The 18,775-nt window shown below is 42.5% G+C and overlaps 1 protein-coding gene across 3 annotated transcripts in view; it reads right to left on the bottom strand.

The window, feature by feature from the left end:
* The window catches only part of crb2a (crumbs cell polarity complex component 2a), a 137,368-nt gene that overhangs the window by 16,002 nt on the left and 102,591 nt on the right, over positions 1 to 18,775 (bottom strand). For 2 of the 3 annotated variants that reach the window (XM_032511916.1, XM_032511918.1), the window contains exon 2: positions 71 to 763. In XM_032511916.1, coding sequence (XP_032367807.1) covers positions 71 to 763 — 693 coding nt within the window. Of the gene's footprint in view, positions 1 to 70; positions 764 to 14,866; positions 14,889 to 18,775 lie in introns of those variants that run through there. The other variant, XM_032511917.1, reaches the window with a different exon arrangement.

Genomic DNA, 18,775 nt, shown 5'->3' with positions numbered 1-18,775 from the left:
GTGTGTGTGCGTGCGTGTGTGTGTGTGTGTGTGTGTGTGTGTATGTGTGTGTGTGTGTTTGTGTGTGTACCTGCAAATCCTAGCAGGCACTCGCACTCATAGTGGTCCTTCTCATTGATGCAGGTGGCGTTGTTCTCACAGGGTCGTGAGGCACACTCGTTGATGTCGATCTCACAGTTATAACCCTGAAACCCCGGCACACAGAAGCAGTGGAACTCTGCCACTCCTTGGATGCAGATAGCTCCGTTCTGACAGGGCTCTGACAAACACTCATTCACATCTTCCTCGCAGGTCGTCCCCTCAAACCCCGGTGCACAGCGACATTCAAAGCCCTGTGGTCTCAACACACAGGTGCCATTGTTGCTGCAGGGTTCATCGATGCAGTCAGTCACATGTGTCCTGCAGTCCCAACCCCCGTACCCAGGAGGACATCTGCAGAAGTATCCGTTCAGCTGGTCTACACACAGAGAGCGGGGCTCAGAGCATGGGTTGCTCTGACACTCGTCCACCTCCTCAGTGCAATTATCCCCTGTGAGTCCATCCGGGCAGAGGCAGTGGTATTCTGCCGTGCCCGGGGTGCTGGTGCAGTTGTCACACGGGGCAAAGGAGCAGGCGTCATAGAGCTCATCACAGTCTTTGCCCATGTATTGGACCCCCTCTCTGGCACAGAGACAGGCGTAGTCATCCATGGTGTCCACACAGGTGGCTCCATTCTGGCAGGGAGCAGACAAACATTTGTCTGAAGTGGCTGTGCACAGGATTCCTGAAACACAAGCACATGTTTGCAAGGATGTATGAATGCATGTGCAGACAGCTGCATCAGAGCTGAATGTCCTGTCACACCACATTCCCTACAGCCACAGGAAATGCAACAAGTTGTCCAAGACATTAGCAGTACTGTCTTAGCATTGAACAGGATCCGGTCAGTGCTGCGGATATAGGGACATACGGACATAGAGACAAGCCTGGGCTGTCTGAATAAATAGAAAGATAATAAGACTTAATGCCAGGTCCATCACGCAGTGCTGCGGGGACACTTGCAGGAGGGTGGGCAGGGCCCGCTCGTTAAATATATTTCCATGACAATATCTCCATTTAGCAGCAACAAACAAGTGGATGACCTGACATGACAAAGTGTGACTAAAATGGGTCACCTGCTGTTAAACCTGTTTCACTTTTTCATTCTGACACTTCCTCTCATCTGCTCTCACTTCATGGAAGAGTCCTGGCACCCAAGTTCACAAGCAGACGCCCTAAATCCTGACATAGACAGTACAGCTGAAGCCCACACGTGGCCCACTTAGTCCAGCCTTTACAGGTCACTTGGTAATGATAATACTTTGTGTGATTTATTGTTATGACTGGCACAGCTGGTGCTGTATTTTGTTTTTTTTGGAACTGTCAAGACATTTATTTACGTGTGCAACTTTAGAGTCTAAAATGAATGTCCCTAGGGGGACAATAAAGAATATCATATCATAATGTATGGTTGCAAAAACACGTTCCAATGTCCATAACATTCTCTGAAGTAAAAACTGTGCCAGCTTCTCTTTGCTGTTTGAGTGAGGCTTCTTATGCTAATCGTGAAACTACTTTAACACACAGAAAAATTAAATTCCTGCTAAGAACTTGACAGGATGGGAAATAAATGCAAAGTTTACATGAAGTAGGAGTCAGGTCACTGGCTTCATATGTAAATCAATATAACTAAATATATTGATTCACATAATATACTAGAAAGATTACAATGAGGCTACTGAGGCTTCATTTAATTAAACAATAGAAAGTGATGAAATGAAAATACTCATAATTAGAAGGGTCCCTCTGCCCAGCCATGCCCTTTCTCCCAATGTTATTGCAGGGGGAAGTTTCCCAGTCAGCAACTTTTCATATTATTCTGCTGTATGAGTCCAAACGGATAGTCTCCTAATGTAAACCATAGAGTCAAATAAAACGAATGAACTACTGAATGAATTACTGGCTAAAAGCTATGTGACAATATAATCCCATTGTAAAGGTTAACTGTGCAGTATGTGATGGCACAATACACACTGAGACTATATGAAAGTAAATTTTCCCACTGAAAATTCAAAAATATCTATGTATCTATTTGAAATATAAATGTAGTCGAGCATTATCTTCATCTATTGACTTTGAGCAGCCCATCTCAGTTTTCTCTGTCTAGTAATCCTGCTTCTTCTTCTTCTTTAAAACATATTTTAAATGTTGCAGGCCAGAACGCATGCACATATTGAACAGATTTACTGAGTATTTTCTTTCGTCCTACTCGATGTGTTTGCAGTTCCCTGCTGTGCTCCATGCACAAACCAACGTGAGTATCACCTGAAACTCAGAGCAGTCATCACTATGACACTCCGGCATCATAGTGGACACTGAAGCAGCACTGAGAGGCTCAGCAGAAGCTGCCAGCCTCACACCACTGGGGTCCTAAATGATGATGAAGACAATTTATCTATTCATGTCATTACTCATCTGTCATTTAATTAAGACAATTATGATCCATCTACTTGCATACCCAAACATAAGTAAACAAGTCAAATATGAAATAAGTTTCTTCAGTGTCTTTCAGAACAAATAAGCATACACATGCAGGTTTCCGTATATATTTCTGGATAACATGTTGATAGTAGTCTAACATAGTCGTACCTTCCTCCACAGCGCTGTAAAGGAGGGTCTGTCTAGTCCACACAGCATTCCTGGATGGGAGAAAAACCTACTCTGGTTTATTTCTTTAAACCAATCACAATCGTCTTGGGCGGGGCTAAGCTCCGTACGGAGCCACGGCGCCGCTGCTAAATAGTCTCAGGAAGGAAGTTGTTTTGGTGGAACATGTGTACGTTCAGAAGTAGTTTTAGTTGTCAACAGAAACCTCAGATTGGACAGATAGTCTAGCTAGCTGTCCGGATTTACCCTGCAGAGATCTGAGGACCAGGTAACCATAGTCCTCAGATTGGACAGATAGTCTAGCTAGCTGTCTGGATTTACCCTGCAGAGATCTGAGGACCAGGTAACCATAGTCCTCAGATTGGACAGATAGTCTAGCTAGCTGTCTGGATTTACCCTGCAGAGTTGAGGACCAGGTAACCATAGTCTCAGATTGGACAGATAGTTAGCTAGCTGTCTGGATTTACCCTGCAGAGATCTGAGGACCAGGTAACCATAGTCTCAGGAACACCAGAGGTTAGAACGCCAACACAGAGACAGAGGATGGGGCACGAGGTTAGAAAGCCAACACAGCAACAGAGGACGGGGACAAACATCCGGTGAAAATGAGGGACATCAGGCACAAGTTCCACTGTTAATGAACGTTGGCCCCAGCTCCACACATTGTTCCTTCTACTAGCTCTAATTGTGTTTCGTTCTCAGTTAGCTTGTAGCCAGAGCGATAAGGGGGTCTGTGCCCCCTCTTCTCTTTGGATGTGAACACTAGTTCAGTGAGGATCTGTCTCCCCTCAGCAGCCAATGACATGCGGCCTCTGTGGAATCAGTTCAATTCCTTTTATTAGGGCAGTCCCAACTCCCGTCCACATCTCGCAGCCTCATGCCCAGACACTTTGATCAGCGTCCTGTTCCCAAACGCTCACTCAAGTGGAAGATATTCACAGTGAAGGGAGTATGGAGGGGAAAGCAGGGGGGCAAAGGGAGAGAATATGGAATCCGATCAACTGATTGGGAAAAAATCACCTTTTATTGTTTGTTGCAAGTAGTGTGTTTTCTTTTCAACCCAGAACATGTGCAGCCCAGCAGACCTTGTACAGCGGGTCACAAAGGATTCCAATGTTCCAACGCTGCCATGTAGCCATGGCAGCCTGTCGCATCAGACTCAGAGCTAGTCTCGTATTAATGGGAACTCTTTCTCTGAAAAGAAGAAAAGAAGTTAGATTGCTCTGTATTGTTCCAGTAGACATAATGTGATACTCTTAGTCTAATGTGAAGCCAGCCTCATTAACATGAGTTATGCATATAAAGATTCAGTGCATGAATACATTACGCTATTCTCCTTTGTTCAGAACGTCATTTTTACAAAAGTATTTATTCTTTTCTCTAAACAACATAATAATTCATGTAATCACGACAATTTCTTGATTTTAAAAAGATGTTTGTGACATAAGATAACAAGCCTTAAAGCTTTCGTTTTAATATTGTGATATAATGAACTGCCGGACATTCAGGCCTTTGCCAAATAAGTTGTCACTAAGCTAACTCAGCTCGACAGAACTCTCTCTGTATTTCTCAGTATGACTATGTTCAAAAGATTGTGGCCGGTGACTTTATGCGCAGAAACTTAAAGGAGAACTCCGGCCAATTATTATGTTAATCTTGTCGCTACAAATATGTGTGACTTCAGAGCTGCTAACTTTTCAAAAACCTTGGATCTGGGGGTATGGCCCCCCAGGAATTTTTTTTAAAAATAAACCATTGAATGGCACTTTTGGAGAGTTTTGTGCAAAAAAATGGAGAAATCAAGTCTTACATGATATGTGCAAAACTGTAGGGTTAAGAGCCTTTGCATTGTTGTAGTATCAACAGGTATTAGGACTTTCAGCATCTACATTATTTACATTATTAACTTCTTATGATATAAGAACTGACCCAGACAATGTGCCAAACACAATGAACCACATGAACAGACAGTAGCATATGTCAGCAACAGCTGAGAAGATTTGGGTCTGTGGGGAACAGGTCCAGGAGTCCATGGGGTAGGGACCAGGGACCCAAAGTTAAATTAATGTTGAGAGATAAACTAAGACCACTGAAATGCTAAAGAATGAGAACCACTGAGTTACATAAATTCTATTCCTTTAACCTTTGTGCCAAGGCTCAGTAATGTTTGGCCCTCATCCTCTCTGCCCCCCCCCCCCCCCCACACACACACACACACACACTTACTGTATTTACTTTTTTGGGAAAATAAAGACTATTTGTTCATTTTATAAAACATTGAATGAATTATTTACAGTTACATTTAGAGATGCACCGAGGGTAGAGAAGCACAATAGTGGTCCAACGTTGCATTATTGTATAGTATAGTATATATAGTAAAGCTCAAATGTGTTTCATCAGATTTGTGCTCATGTTTACAACTTTATGCACATTCAAAATATAACTCCTCCCATCTCGTTGTACGAGATTTGGAATGTTGTAATATAGAGGCTGTGCATGTCATTGCTCCGCTGATATGGTGGATCTCACTCAGACCGTCTGACAGACACCGAGGCCATCTGGGTCTCTGGTCTTGACATAGTTTAGAGGGGCTGTACGCTGCCTTTATCGGGGACTACACGGATGCAACGCATCACTGTCCCCAGCAGAGCGAGTCCACTAACATGAACTGAAGTTGCTACACTGCCAGCCGCACTGCTCACTCTATGTTACAGAGAGAGGACACGAGCGGACGGACGGGTCTGTGATACTCAGAGCTCATACCTGAAGCCGGGGAAATGCACCTGGGATGGCTCGTGAAAAAAAAATGTTTTCAGTTTGCGACAATTCAAAACTTCACAGACAGGGAGCGCTCTTGAACCCCTCACAGTCTCTGAAAGCACATCATACGGGGCTCAACAGCTAGATATAGATGAAATCATCTTTCAGAAATTTGACTAACGGGGTAACACTTCAGCGTGAGAAATGGGGGTGGCGTGTGAGCGTGTGAAACCAGTCAAATGCGTGTGTCTCACGGCCAATGCGCGAGAGTTGGCAGCCCCTGGTACTTTTGATTGAAAAAGTGTTGCCTGCACCTGAATCGGTGTTTCTGCAGTATTGTGTGGAGCTTCCACTGAGCTGAAACAGAGTTTTAGAGAGCCTTTGTGCCTCTTAACAGAAACAAAATGCAATAAATTTTTACAAAGAATTCATCACAAACCGTTCTCACTCCGAACACGTAAAATACAGACGTTTGAAAAGTGGCATAGGTGTAGGTAAAGCGTGTTATGTGAGGCTAAAGGAGACGACAAGCATGTTATATGACGCTAAAGGAGACGACCAAGCGTATTATCTGATGCTAAGGAGACAACAAAGCGTGTGTTATAGACGCTAAAGGAGACCACCAAGTGTGTATATGACGCTAAAGGAGGACCACCAAGTGTGTTATATGACGCTAAAGGAGACGACCCAGCGTGTTATAAGATGCTAAAGGAGACAACCAAGCGTGTGTATATGATGCTAAAGGAGAAGACCAAGCGTGTATCCGACGCTAACGGAGACAACAAGCGTGTGTTATATGACGCTAAAGGAGACGACCAAGTGTGTTATATGAATTTAAAGGAGACAACCAAGCGTGTTACAAGACGCTAAAGGAGACGATCAAGCGTGTTATATGACGCTAAAGGAGACAACCAAGCGTGTTATCTGACGCTAAAGGAGACAGCCAAGCGTGTTATACAATGCTAAAGGAGACAACCAAGCGTGGTATATGACGCTAAAGGAGATGACAAGGGGTGTTATATGATGCTAAAGGAGACGACCAAGCGTGGTATATGACGCTAAAGGAGATGACAAGGGGTGTTATATGATGCTAAAGGAGACGACCAAGCGTGTGTTAAATGATGCTAAAGGAGACGACCAAGCAGTGTGTTATTTAACACTAAAGGAGACGACCAAGCGTGTTATAAGATGCTAAAGGAGACAACCAAGCATGTGTTATAAGACGCTAAAGGAGACAACCAAGCGTGTTATATGACGCTAAAGGAGACAACCAAGCGTGTATATACGACGCCTAAAGGGAGACACCACCAAGCGTGTTATACGACGCTAAGGAGCTGACAAGGTGTTATATGACGCTAAAGGAGACAGCCAGCATGTTATATGATGCTAAAGGAGACGACCAAGCGTGTTGTATGACGCTAAAGGAGACGACCAAAGCGTGTGTATGCGCTAAAGGAGACGGACCAATCGTGTTATATGACGCGAGTGCTTGGTCCTTATCATGCTAAAGGGGTCTTGTAGCGTCAATAACGACAAAGGCACCACACACATCAAAACATTTCTTACAGGAAATAAAAGCTGTGAGTATATTTCCTATGCTGTATTCGATGGTTGAGGTGACTGCAGAAGACAGAAACACATAATGCCAGATGGATATTATTTTACTACGCTGTGTTGAAGCAAGCTGTCCCGTCTCTGTTCCCGTGGTCAGAGCCAGAACCAGAGACGGTACAGACAACATCTGTGTCCAACAGTTGACGGTCCGTCAGGGGGCAGGCAGTATGTCTGAGCTGCTGACAGACACAAACATGTCAAGAAGTGATGTTTAGGCTGGCTTCACGTAATATTGCATTTATAAGCGGGTAGAAAGTAACTATGTCGTACTTCAATACAACTGTAAGGTACTTTTATTGAGTGTTTTCATTTTTCTCATACTTACCAATTGTACGTTCTACTTCTGTATTTTTACAGCTTAGTTATTTGCATACTTTATTAAATATACAAATATTATAAATAATCTATGATGTATAAGTGGGTAAAGAGGAGATTTAATTGATCCTGTGGTTAAATTCACACGCTAGCTGCCCAATCAAAACTGCTGGTATTTTGGTGAATAAGTAACTATGTAATATAACTAATTAATCTCAAATGACAGTAAATAGTAATCTATAATGTATTTCATTTTGGAAGTAACATGCCAACACTAGCTGCGTCGTGATGTCAGCCATGTTTCTGTGATGGTCATCAGGCAGCAGTTCCATGTGTATTTGTAGCTCATCCATTTGTGTGTTCGATCGATCTGGTGTTGGTGAGTAGGAGGCTTTTTGATTTGTGTGGTAGTTCCGTTAGATGCGCTAGCATTTGTTTGATCCTGTGCTACTTATGGATTGCCCTGATGTGGGTGATTTCGTTCATGTTTTAAACAATCACTGTTGAAAAAATTCGGGTAGGTGGCCCCCGTAAATTCAAACTTGCCTATCGGGAAAAAATGTGCCTTGGATTAATGAAGAGATTTTAAAAATTAAGAGATGTGTCGAAAAGATGAACGCCTGTGGATACCATAGCCTAGAGGTACACAGGCTTTATCTCAGAGAACTTGTGTTGTCCTATGAGTGACGGTTGGAAAAGCCAGATCTGTCTATATCCGTCAACTAATAACAGTAAATAAAAAGAATCCAAAGTGCTGTTTGATACGATCAATACACTTGTTTGCCCTGCTGCCCCAGTTATCTGGTTTTTGTGAAGCTGACAGCAATGCCTTTTTGGGTTTTTTCACTAATAAAATTAAAATGATTAAAGATAAAATCCCGTCCTCATTCGTGGTGGTCCACTGCTGTTTTTAAGCCAGTCCCCAGATGTGGTCCACTTTAGGAATGAATCTGAATTGGTGACCAGGATGAAGCCATATTTCTGTATCTGAGTCATTCCATTCAGATTATTCAAAAAAGTGTTTGATGAAATTGGCCTGTTTTGTATATAAATGGTTAACCTCTCGCTGTCTACTGGGTTTTTCCAGAGCTTTTAAGCATGCTATAGTGGAACGTTGCTAAAAAAGGCAGGCTTGGGACCCGTCGGATTTGAATAGTTTTCGGCCTGTTTCTAAGCTCCGTTTTTATCCAAGATCATGAGAAGGTAGTCTGCGAACAGTGACATTTCACCTGGATAATAGTAACATCCATGAGCCATTCCAGTCAGGGGTTCGTAAACAACACTCTACCGAAACGGCCTTACTGAAAGGTCAAATGACATCATGATGTCAGCTGACAATGGAAAACAACTGTTCTAGTTCTTGGATCTGTCTTCAGCCTTTGACACCGTAGCACACCAGATTTTGTAAGGGATTCAAGTAGGGCGTCAAGGGTCAGTATTCTGCAGTGGTTCACCTAATTACTGAACTCGTGGGTTCTGTTTCAGTGTACAGCTAAAAAATAAGGTCTGAGTCTGCAGACTGCTCTGTGGAGTGCCTCCAGGCTTGTTCTGGGCCCTGTTCTATTCTTACTGTATTTGATCCCTTTGGGAAAAGATCATACAAAGGTTCAATGATTTTTTTTCACCTATTTGCGATGATATCCAACTTTACTGTTGCTTCAAGCCATCAAGAGATCTGTAAGGTAAACTCCTTGCTCCACTTGTCGTTGGAAATAAAAAATGGTTAAGTGAAAACTCCCTGCAGCTAAATGCAGACAAAACAGAAACATTGATCCTTCCCCCTGAGGATGCAATCCTGGGATTAACAATCTGGGTGATTTGGTCAGTCTGCTAAGCAAGCACTTAGAAATTTGGGAGTTATCTTTGACAAAGACATGTCGTAAGTGCAACACTGCAAGCAGCTGACGAGAAACTGCTTTTTTCATAAGGAAAATCTCAAAACTTAGAAATATAGTTTCAAGAAATGATTTGGAGCTTATCATCATGCCTTTGTGTCTTCGCGTTAGATATTGTAATAGTTATTTTTATGCCTAAACCAAAGGAGCTCTCTCAACTGCAATTAGTACAAACTCTGCAGCCAGAATTTTACACGTACTAATAGGAGGTCTCCACATATCCCCAATCCTAAAAGAACTTCATTGGCTACCAGTGTCTTATAGGATACATTTAAAATTTTGGTTCTAGTTTTCAGAGCTTTACATGGCCAGGCTCCCCTCTATATTGTGACTGATTAGCGTTATACCCTGTGCGTGCTCTGAGGTCTGTGGATCAGAACCTGCTGACGGTTCCACGCACTCTCTACCGTACAGAGGTGACCAATCTTTTGGCGTTGCCCCATTTGCAGGTTGTTGGAATGACCTCCACCGTTTATGTCATCTGCTCTCTTCGATTCTGTTGATGCCTTCAAATGCAGACTAAAGACACAGTTTATGTTAAGGTTTTCAATAGCTACTGGGTTGATATGATCATGTGCTGTCTATGCTTTATTGTGTGTATTTTATGATATTAAGTTTTTTGTTGTGAAGCCTTTGTGGCCTATAACCTGTGAAAGGTGCTATATAATAAATAAAGCTTTACTACTACTTAATTAGCAGCATCCCTGCTTCTCGGAGCAATCTGCACACTGATTGAACTTTTCACAGCTACACAACCGGGACTAGCCAGTTACTACAGTTAGCCTTCGCTTCACGCTATCACTGTGTCAAGCCACAGGACATCATTTGGCCCGTATTCCATGTAGATACATAGTCACGCCCTGGACGTATAACCACACACCCGTGTTCAATTACCTATTTTTGAGCCAAAATACTTCAAGGTTTTGTCGCAAAGGCATAACTGTCTTTTGAGGAGGACATAGCTAGACCACAGTTTCATGTGGACATCAAGTGTGATGGTCCTAATATGAACTCCATACGTCTCTATATGATTTATCTATTGGATAGACATGTGGCAATCATTTGTTAAAAGTTTAAATTGTGACATACACAACACACGTCACAGGCAGTGAGCCCCAGCAGCAACACCCTATGACTGGGCAGGCTGCTCAGACTTAACACCATGGTCCAGTGTCACCCTCTGAATAGCAGAAGGTTCTGTCATTCCAATTTTGTTGAGGTGCAGCTTCCCTGAGTGAACCGTAGACACTAACTGTGTTTTGATCTTACGATTACAGAGCGAGAGAAGAGCCCAGGTTTCCAGATTAGGGCTCACGTCTGCTTGAGTAAGAAGAGAGCAGGATAAAACACCAGCATGATTGGCAGGTGATCCTTTGCTTGCTTGGTAAGAAAACTTAACATAACTGTGTTGGGTCAAACATTGTGAAGGAGTCAGGAAAGTTTTTTCTTCTATGAATTCGTTGATTTCATTGATTTATCCCGTCTTTAAAGCACCCCATTCAGGCACTTATAGCACAGTGTTCCTCTGGGATTTTTCTGAATGCACTATCAAACCAACTCATATGCTCTATTTCATCAGGTTCACTGTCACATCTGCGTTTTAAGATGCTTAATTCAAAATTAAAATTCTCACTTCCTATAATACCAGTGTAGGGGAAGTATGGTAGGTTAGGTGTGGGGAAATATCCATAGTTATGGCAATCAAAAATGCCAAAATAATAATATAACACTGGTTAAGGGTTCAAAGTTTGTTAAAAGAGCAAACATTAATTGCAGGTCTCTGATAGGGACACACCATCTCCAGCTATTGGCACTGAATGCAAAAGTGAGATATTTACCATGCAACTGGACCACCATTGACTATGACCATGTTGTCATGTTAATTCTATAATATATAACAATATAATCATCCTTTTTGCCAAGTACATTTTACCACTACAAGATGGTCCTCTGCAATTAACCCGGCTAAATGACCAGAGTCCAGCGGGCAGTTGGAAGTATGCGTGCATTAGTCAAGGGCTAGTCAGAGTTCCCAGCAGGCATTTCGTTACCATGGGAGAAACTGCTCTACAGAGAACGGTACCGCAGGTGCTAACGATACTCTAAGATGCATAAAACCAGCTCAATTCTAGACGCAACATTAAGATTCAAATGAAGTAAATTAAGAAACGAATAATCAAAAAAAACCAACCCTGAATGCCGACGAAGGCATGTTGACCCCCATCTCAACTTTTGAACAGGAGGTTTCTAGCTTTACCAAATCAGTGCCATCTTTGACATTCCTAAATAATACAGTTTCTGGGAAAATAAATTTAATAGGACTGGTATGATTTTGATGTGTGGTTAGTTGACACTTATGTCTCTCTGCTCATTCAAGCAGTGCTTTTTACTGAACACAAATTCTTTCATATCCAACCTCCCCCCACTTTAGTCTTTCCCCCGTCTTCACCTGAGACCAGACAGTCTGGCCTCCCTGAACTCCAGAGCCTGTCACAGTGCTAATCCTCGAGCCTTTGGGCACATCCCTGCTCCTCTAATCTAGGAGGGGATACATGCACAGATTACAGCTCAAGATGGTCCACTCTCAGTCTCCAGATGTCTCTCACATACTCTTCTTCTTCTTCTTCTTTTCTACTTTGAGCTCACATACCCAGCTCCATACTCAAACCTCATTAAACAAGGCCACAATGGAATAACACCATAACTTTTACGTTTTAAACAATTTTATACACATAACCAAAGCAACTCTGTATTCTATTAACGGTCCAATCAGGAGCTCCAAAATATCTTCCTGAGGTCCACGCTCCGCACCAGAGCATTCGTCTATCACACACTGATTTGCTCTGTCCTTGTCTCTGCCTCCCACAGAGACAATGAGCAGTGTTTATGTTCTCTCCTGTGAATTAAAACAGAGACAGAAGCAGAGCTTGTCCAAACCCAAGCCCCTGGTTTCCATAAACCAAGCAAGCACGTATGCTACAAACCACCATGAAGTTGGACAGGTGAGACCACGTGAAAAAATACAATGATTGGCAACCTTTTCAACTGTAATCATTGAAAACGCTCATAAAGATAATATAATTAATGTTCAAACAAGAGAAACTTTAGTTACTTACAAATATTCACTCCTTGACTTGATGCTCGCAAACACGTTCCAAAAGCTGTGTTACAATCACCTTTCCTTAAACAAAACTTCAATAAGCTTTTGGGAATAAGGACACTAATGTAGTATAATGTTGAAGCTTTTTAGGTGGAATTCTGTCCCATTCTTACTTGATGCATAACTTCATTTGCAACAGTCAAGGGGTCCCCGTATTTTGCTCTTCATCATGCACCACACATTTTCAAAGGGAGACAGGTCTTGGGAACAGGCAGGCCGGTTAGTAACCACACATCATTGTACTATGAAAGTCCACGTTGTTGTAACCAGTGCATGTGGCTCAGCCTTTTCTTTGCTGCAAAGATGAAATGGAGGATGAAAATGGGACTTGACGAACCACAGCACACCTTTTCCACTTTGCATAGTCCTTCTCAGATGAGCTCTGGGGCCAGAAGAAGATGGCGGTAGTTTTGAGTTTTATCTGGACCTTTAGATGTAGTGACGAACGCGTTTACTGCGTTAACTGCTGTTAGTTTCTGAAGTGTCCTGAGCCCACCGTGTAGTACGTCAAATAATGACTTACAAGAAGCACTTTTAAATGCAGTGCTGCTGGGGACGAAGGTCATAGACATCCAATGTTGGTTTTTGCCTTGGCGTTACGTGCAAATTTCTCCAGTATCTCTTTTTATGATATTATGCTGTAGTGATGACATCCCTACATTCTTTGCAATTGTGACATTGGAGCAATGTTGTTCTTAAAATGGTGACTATTTGCCTCACGCAGTTGTCACAAAGGTGAAACTTGCCCCTTGTATTCTGTCTTATTCACTGACTTACACAACATCCTCACTTCATTGGAACGGTGGTTTTGTACATTTGGCACTGGAATTGATCATGAACCACAGTGTTGACTGATATTTCATCAATCAGATCATGTGTCCAGTGGTGTGCCTCAAGGGTCAATTCTGAGCTCTTCCTGTTCTTATGTGGACATTGGACTTGGTAAAGAAAAATGTTTTAATTATGTTGTAACTCCCTGATTATACTTGTTTATTGCAAATTTTGGCAGTTTTCCATCCCACCTGAACTAGGTTCCGGCTCATCCAAATGCTTCATTCTGCACAAAGCTCCGCCCCCTCTCAAACAAGTTGATAACATAGGTATAATCCAGTTGAAACATTTATTTAATAACGTAACATTATCAAGAACAAGAGTGGCACGGTTCACATTTAAATGAGTAACTTAGTAGCCACTTATTTTTGGACTTTGGTGGAATGATAAGTATCACCTGCTTTTTTATTTTCTCATGTCAAGTGAAGTTGAACCTATTGCATTTATAATTGCTTTATAGTCAAGCGGTGTTTATAGCTATTAAAAGAAGACTGCTCTGCTCAGCGGCAGCAAATCCATACAGAATCCAGTAAAGTTCACTGAATGATGAACTCACACAGTAACTGGACCTGTGTGCTAACAATATGTGGTTTTAGATATGGCAGCAGTCCCTGCCTTTTTTCTGCCACCATGGCGTTAATGTTGTTTTAACATTTCATCAATGAAAGAGGCGATGCTAGAAACAACTCCCAGAGATCACATCATCACATACCAGAGAATGTCTTCGGCCTGATGTCCTGCTTTTTTAAATGTTAAAGAACAGACAAACTTTCAGAAACAAACGTAACTTTCTTGGACATTGTGTGACCTTATTTTGTGCATACAGATGAATGAGATTCTCTCCACTGATCTCTACACCCCTGTTGCTCTGTTTGGAGTGTGCAGCTGAGGAACACGCCTCTGATTCAGATCCAGTACTGTGTCCAAAACTCATAAAGAACAGAGGCTAGTAAAAAAAATCTGAAACCCTAACATGTCCAGACCATCAACACTAAACAAAATCTAAGCTTTCACGGCCGCCGAATGTTAAGAATCCAATTAAGAGATTTGTCTTAAACATCCACAGTGTCAGTAATACAATACGATCGCTGCACATGCTCAAGGTTTCTCAGTAGTGTGAAATCCATGGGAAACTAGTCAATGCCCTCATAATTGTTGTAAGTGACAAAAGAGGAACCCCCAACCTGTCTCCAATCTATTTGAGTTCCTTATACAGTGGGAGCACAGGAGCCCAATAAGCAGCTCCCAAACGCCCACTTATGTGCCATTATCGAGCAGCCCCTTGAGAGCCTTGCTGACATTCTCTGAGGCTGGCTCATCACGGTCCTCGGACTAACACAATCACTGGCACTATTTCTTTGGTCTCATTTCACTTCTTTTTTGTGTTTTATCCTGCAATATTTGAGGTAAAATAGTTACAGTTGTTTATTTCTGCCCTTGTAATAACTCTTTCTTCAAAACCTGTGTACTTTACAGGAAAAGTACGACAGCACAGAATATCTGAGATTATATAATTTGATTTCCTTCAATTACATTTAAACGACACACTCATTCAAAAGGAACACTTCAAACTGTCCTGGAAACACCAACACAGTTGTCTTACCACCCCATTTGAACATTATCATTGTCAGCAGGTACCATGTCTTTAGTTCAGATGAATTTCCCAACTCCATGGTAAAACCAAGGACCACAAAGGTATATATGTAGAAAAAAAAAAGTGAAAAGACCTAAAGTAGGGACATGCGGCGTGTGAGTGGAGCAGCTCCTGCTACGTTGCTGTTGCCCAGTGTTAGGGGCTGGCATGCTTACACACTGCCCATGCTTGGCTACTGTGAGTGCAGCAGCGACAATCTAACAGACAGCCCTCCCTGCTCTGCACTCACAGAGTGTAATCAGCCATGAGAGCAGCGAGACGACAGGGAAAACATGAGCTGGATTAACACTTGCTAATAGGATGCTCATTCTCGAGCTCCTCAGTGTGTAAAAGGGATACTGTAAGGGAGAGCATGAAGAAACCATTGTTTAAAAAAAAGGCAAGGCTTACTTCTTTGAAACAAACAACAAAATCAATATTCTTTCTCTTGTATTTTAGTTATGAGCCTTACCAAACAATAGGTGTCCATTTATCTCATTAAAAACAATTAATTCTAATTTAAATTAAATTAATGATGATTAATAAATTAAATTTTTGAATTTTAATTCTCTTTTTGTGGACTAGAGCATGTTAAACAGCGACCTGAGAACATAGGACCCTGGAACATGGGACCATGAGAAACATAGGACCCTGGAAACATGGGTACCATGAGAACATAGGACACTGGAAACAATGAATGCTGGGAACATAGAATGCTAAGAAACTTAGGACCATGCAGCCATAGACCCTAGGAAAAAAGACCCTGGGAACATACATGGGAACATGGATCATGGGAAGATAGTACCCCGAGGACACACAGGACCTAAGAACATTATGAGAACATAGAATCCTGACCACATAGTACCATGGAAATATAGAACCCTGGGAACATAGAACTGAGAACATGGACACTGGGGATATGTAGCACCCTGAGAATATAGTAACATGAGAACATAGGACCTGAGAAGATGCTTGGTAACATAAGACCCATGGGACAAAGGACACTGGGATATGTTCCCAGTTGTCCCGTGACTGGGAAATAGGACCATGGAAACAAGGAACCTGGGAACATAGAACCTGAGAACATAGAAACCTGAGAACATAGTAACATAGAGAACATAGGACCCTGAGAAGCTCATGGTACAGAAGACCCTTAGAGATATGATATTGGAACAAAGGACCCGGGAAGATGCTAGGTAAACATAAGACCCTGGGAACCCAGGACCCTGGGAACATGGACTATGGAAACATAGGAACCTGGGAACATAGAACCTGAAAACAGAACCTGGAGAACATAGTAACATGAGAAAAATAGGACCCTGGAAGATCATGGTAACAGAAGACCCTTAGAGTATGATGCTGAGAACAGAGCCTGGGAAGATGCTAGGTAACATAAGAACCTGGATAACAGGACCTGGAACATTGGACCATGAAACATAGGAACGCGGAACATAGAAAACTGAAAACATAGAACCCTGAAAACATAGGATGCTTGGAACATAGGACAGGTAGGGGCTGGCTGCTACATTAGATGGAGCATCTTTACTAATAAATGCAGACTGAGATGACCACACGGCTTGTGTGCTGTAACAGCAAGTGGTGAGCTTGGTGGCTAGTTTGCAGAAACAAGCAGCCCCCCCTTGTGTGTGGATCTAGGCTGCTGCCACCGTGTGTTGTTGTTAACAATGATGTGATGACATCTTAGTCTGTGGCAGGCCATGGTGAAGTGCTAGGTGAACTGGCTCACAGTACAAGGCGTGATTATGCTGAGTCACTCAGAAGCTATTTTAACAGGCCGAGACCCGCAGCCTTTGTGGACAACACCCCAAAACATCAATGAAGACCTGCTTGTGGAAACCACTGGTTTTAGCACACTTCCCTTGGGGCTCTTTGCCACTAAGACTCCCCCACTTTTTCCTCTCCCGTGGACAAAAGGCCAAAATGAATTGGACAGATTCATGTAGATGAGGATTAGCGGAAGGGTGATCCACATTGAAGTGGCATTACCATTCCGACAAATCTCCCCAATCGCTGATATGACTGAGGATCCTGTTTTTCTGCCTGCGAGTGCATTGTCTGCAATTACAGTGGTTCAGGGCCGGGGAGCCATAAAAGCCGAAAGGCAGACCTAAGACTCGAAACACCGGCCTCCAAAGCCAAACCTGGATGTGGAAACAAATCACCTGCTGTGATGGTTTGCCTGGCGGCTTTGCAAATTGCAGCCCCCTGTATACCCATTGCTGACCTGAAACCACATTCTGATTTTACATAATAAATCACTGTATTTCACTGAAAACATAAAAATGCAAGCAAAAGCACTGATGGTACATGAACATCAGTGTACACTGACCTGTGTCACAGATATGCTAAAACTAATACCATAATATTTTCATACTCCTTAACTGAAGGTAAATCCACCACACGTCCTTGTGTGACAACTCAAAGCCCTAGCATTGTGTTAACCTGTACGGTCCAGTGAATCCAGGCCAGGTTTTAGTCACTTGCTCATAGTGTCTTCACCAGCTTTAGTAGTCCTTTGTAGTATGGAGCCTAGCAGTCAGACACCACATCTTAGCCTGTTAGAGACGTGTTACTCCCTTTGCCCCTCCCTCCCCAAACACCAGCTGGGCCTGACACCCTACGGCCTACCAGACAGATTTGCACCCATGAACTTTGTGTCACCTGCAGTGCTGGCACAGTGAGGATATTGTGCATTTGGGTATTTGCTGGTGCATTAGTCAAGAATACATGTGGGCTGGGATTCAGCCTGAAAATATAACCACAAGGTCTGTGTTGGGTGATAAAATACAATCAAACACAAAGTTTGTGTAATAATAGATCTGAACCAGAAACTAAAACAATGCCACAGCGTTAGAGTTATAATGGTTGGATTTTATACTTCTGGAAAGATATCAAAATCATTGTTACCATTTTTACAATACGATACAACATCGTTTATTAATCCCCCATGGGGGAATGTAGTGCCATAGACATGTAGACAGTTGAGGCATTAGGAGAAAATACACACCACATCAGGCACAATACAAATTAACCAAACCTTTTTTGACCAGTGGACAATTACAATTTACACTCTGCTTGTTAGAAACATACAAACAAGCCTGAGATACACACATGCTCAGGTGTTAACACACAAAAATCACCAGTGGACGCAAACAATGTCACAAGGAACGTTAGAAAAAAAAAAAACAACATGATTTTAGCATGCACCAATGAGTGATGTCAGAGTGGGGGGGGGGCTGCAAGCGGAAGGGACCTACGTGTAATACAACTAGTGTATACCTCGATGCGACTGCATATGACGACTCCCATTCTATGGACACCGGCATTACCCCCGATCTGTCAGTCGTCGTCAGGTCCTCATTGTGATATAATGTAAAAATATCAAACACTTCATTTCCTCCATCTGCGCACAATGTGTGCTTTTTCTGATTAATGTCTTTATATGTTAAGGAAGTATCATAGCCTTTAGGGGGTTCCAACTGTTGCACTGGCCAGTTCCCCCGCACCCTCCCCTGTTAATTACAACCTCTCTCTGTGAGCTCAAAAAACCGCCACGACCCACGAGGGCCCCAGGTCACGTGACCAGTTGCTCCTTGCAGTCCCAAGATCGGGTGAAAGACCCAGAGGCAATCACACCTTTACTGTTGTAGCCCCAGACTCTAGAATGTTGACCTCTAACTGCCGTATTTGAATCAATCTTAAAACCATAAGTATCTCTGGATTTTTAATCACTACAGAGTTGCTTTTCTTTAATATTGTCCTTGTGTCTTGTTTTAATGCCTTACTATAATTTTGCTAAATTTTCAGGACTTTGGCTAAATGTTGTTTTAAATGTTTTTTTATAAACATGGTTGGATGGAT

The sequence above is a fragment of the Etheostoma spectabile genome, unplaced genomic scaffold (genome assembly GCF_008692095.1).
Source record: "Etheostoma spectabile isolate EspeVRDwgs_2016 unplaced genomic scaffold, UIUC_Espe_1.0 scaffold546, whole genome shotgun sequence".
NCBI classification, from domain to species: Eukaryota; Metazoa; Chordata; class Actinopteri; order Perciformes; family Percidae; genus Etheostoma; species Etheostoma spectabile.
The sequence above is the reverse complement of the archived record's forward strand: the minus strand, read 5'-3'. Positions and strand labels throughout refer to the sequence as shown.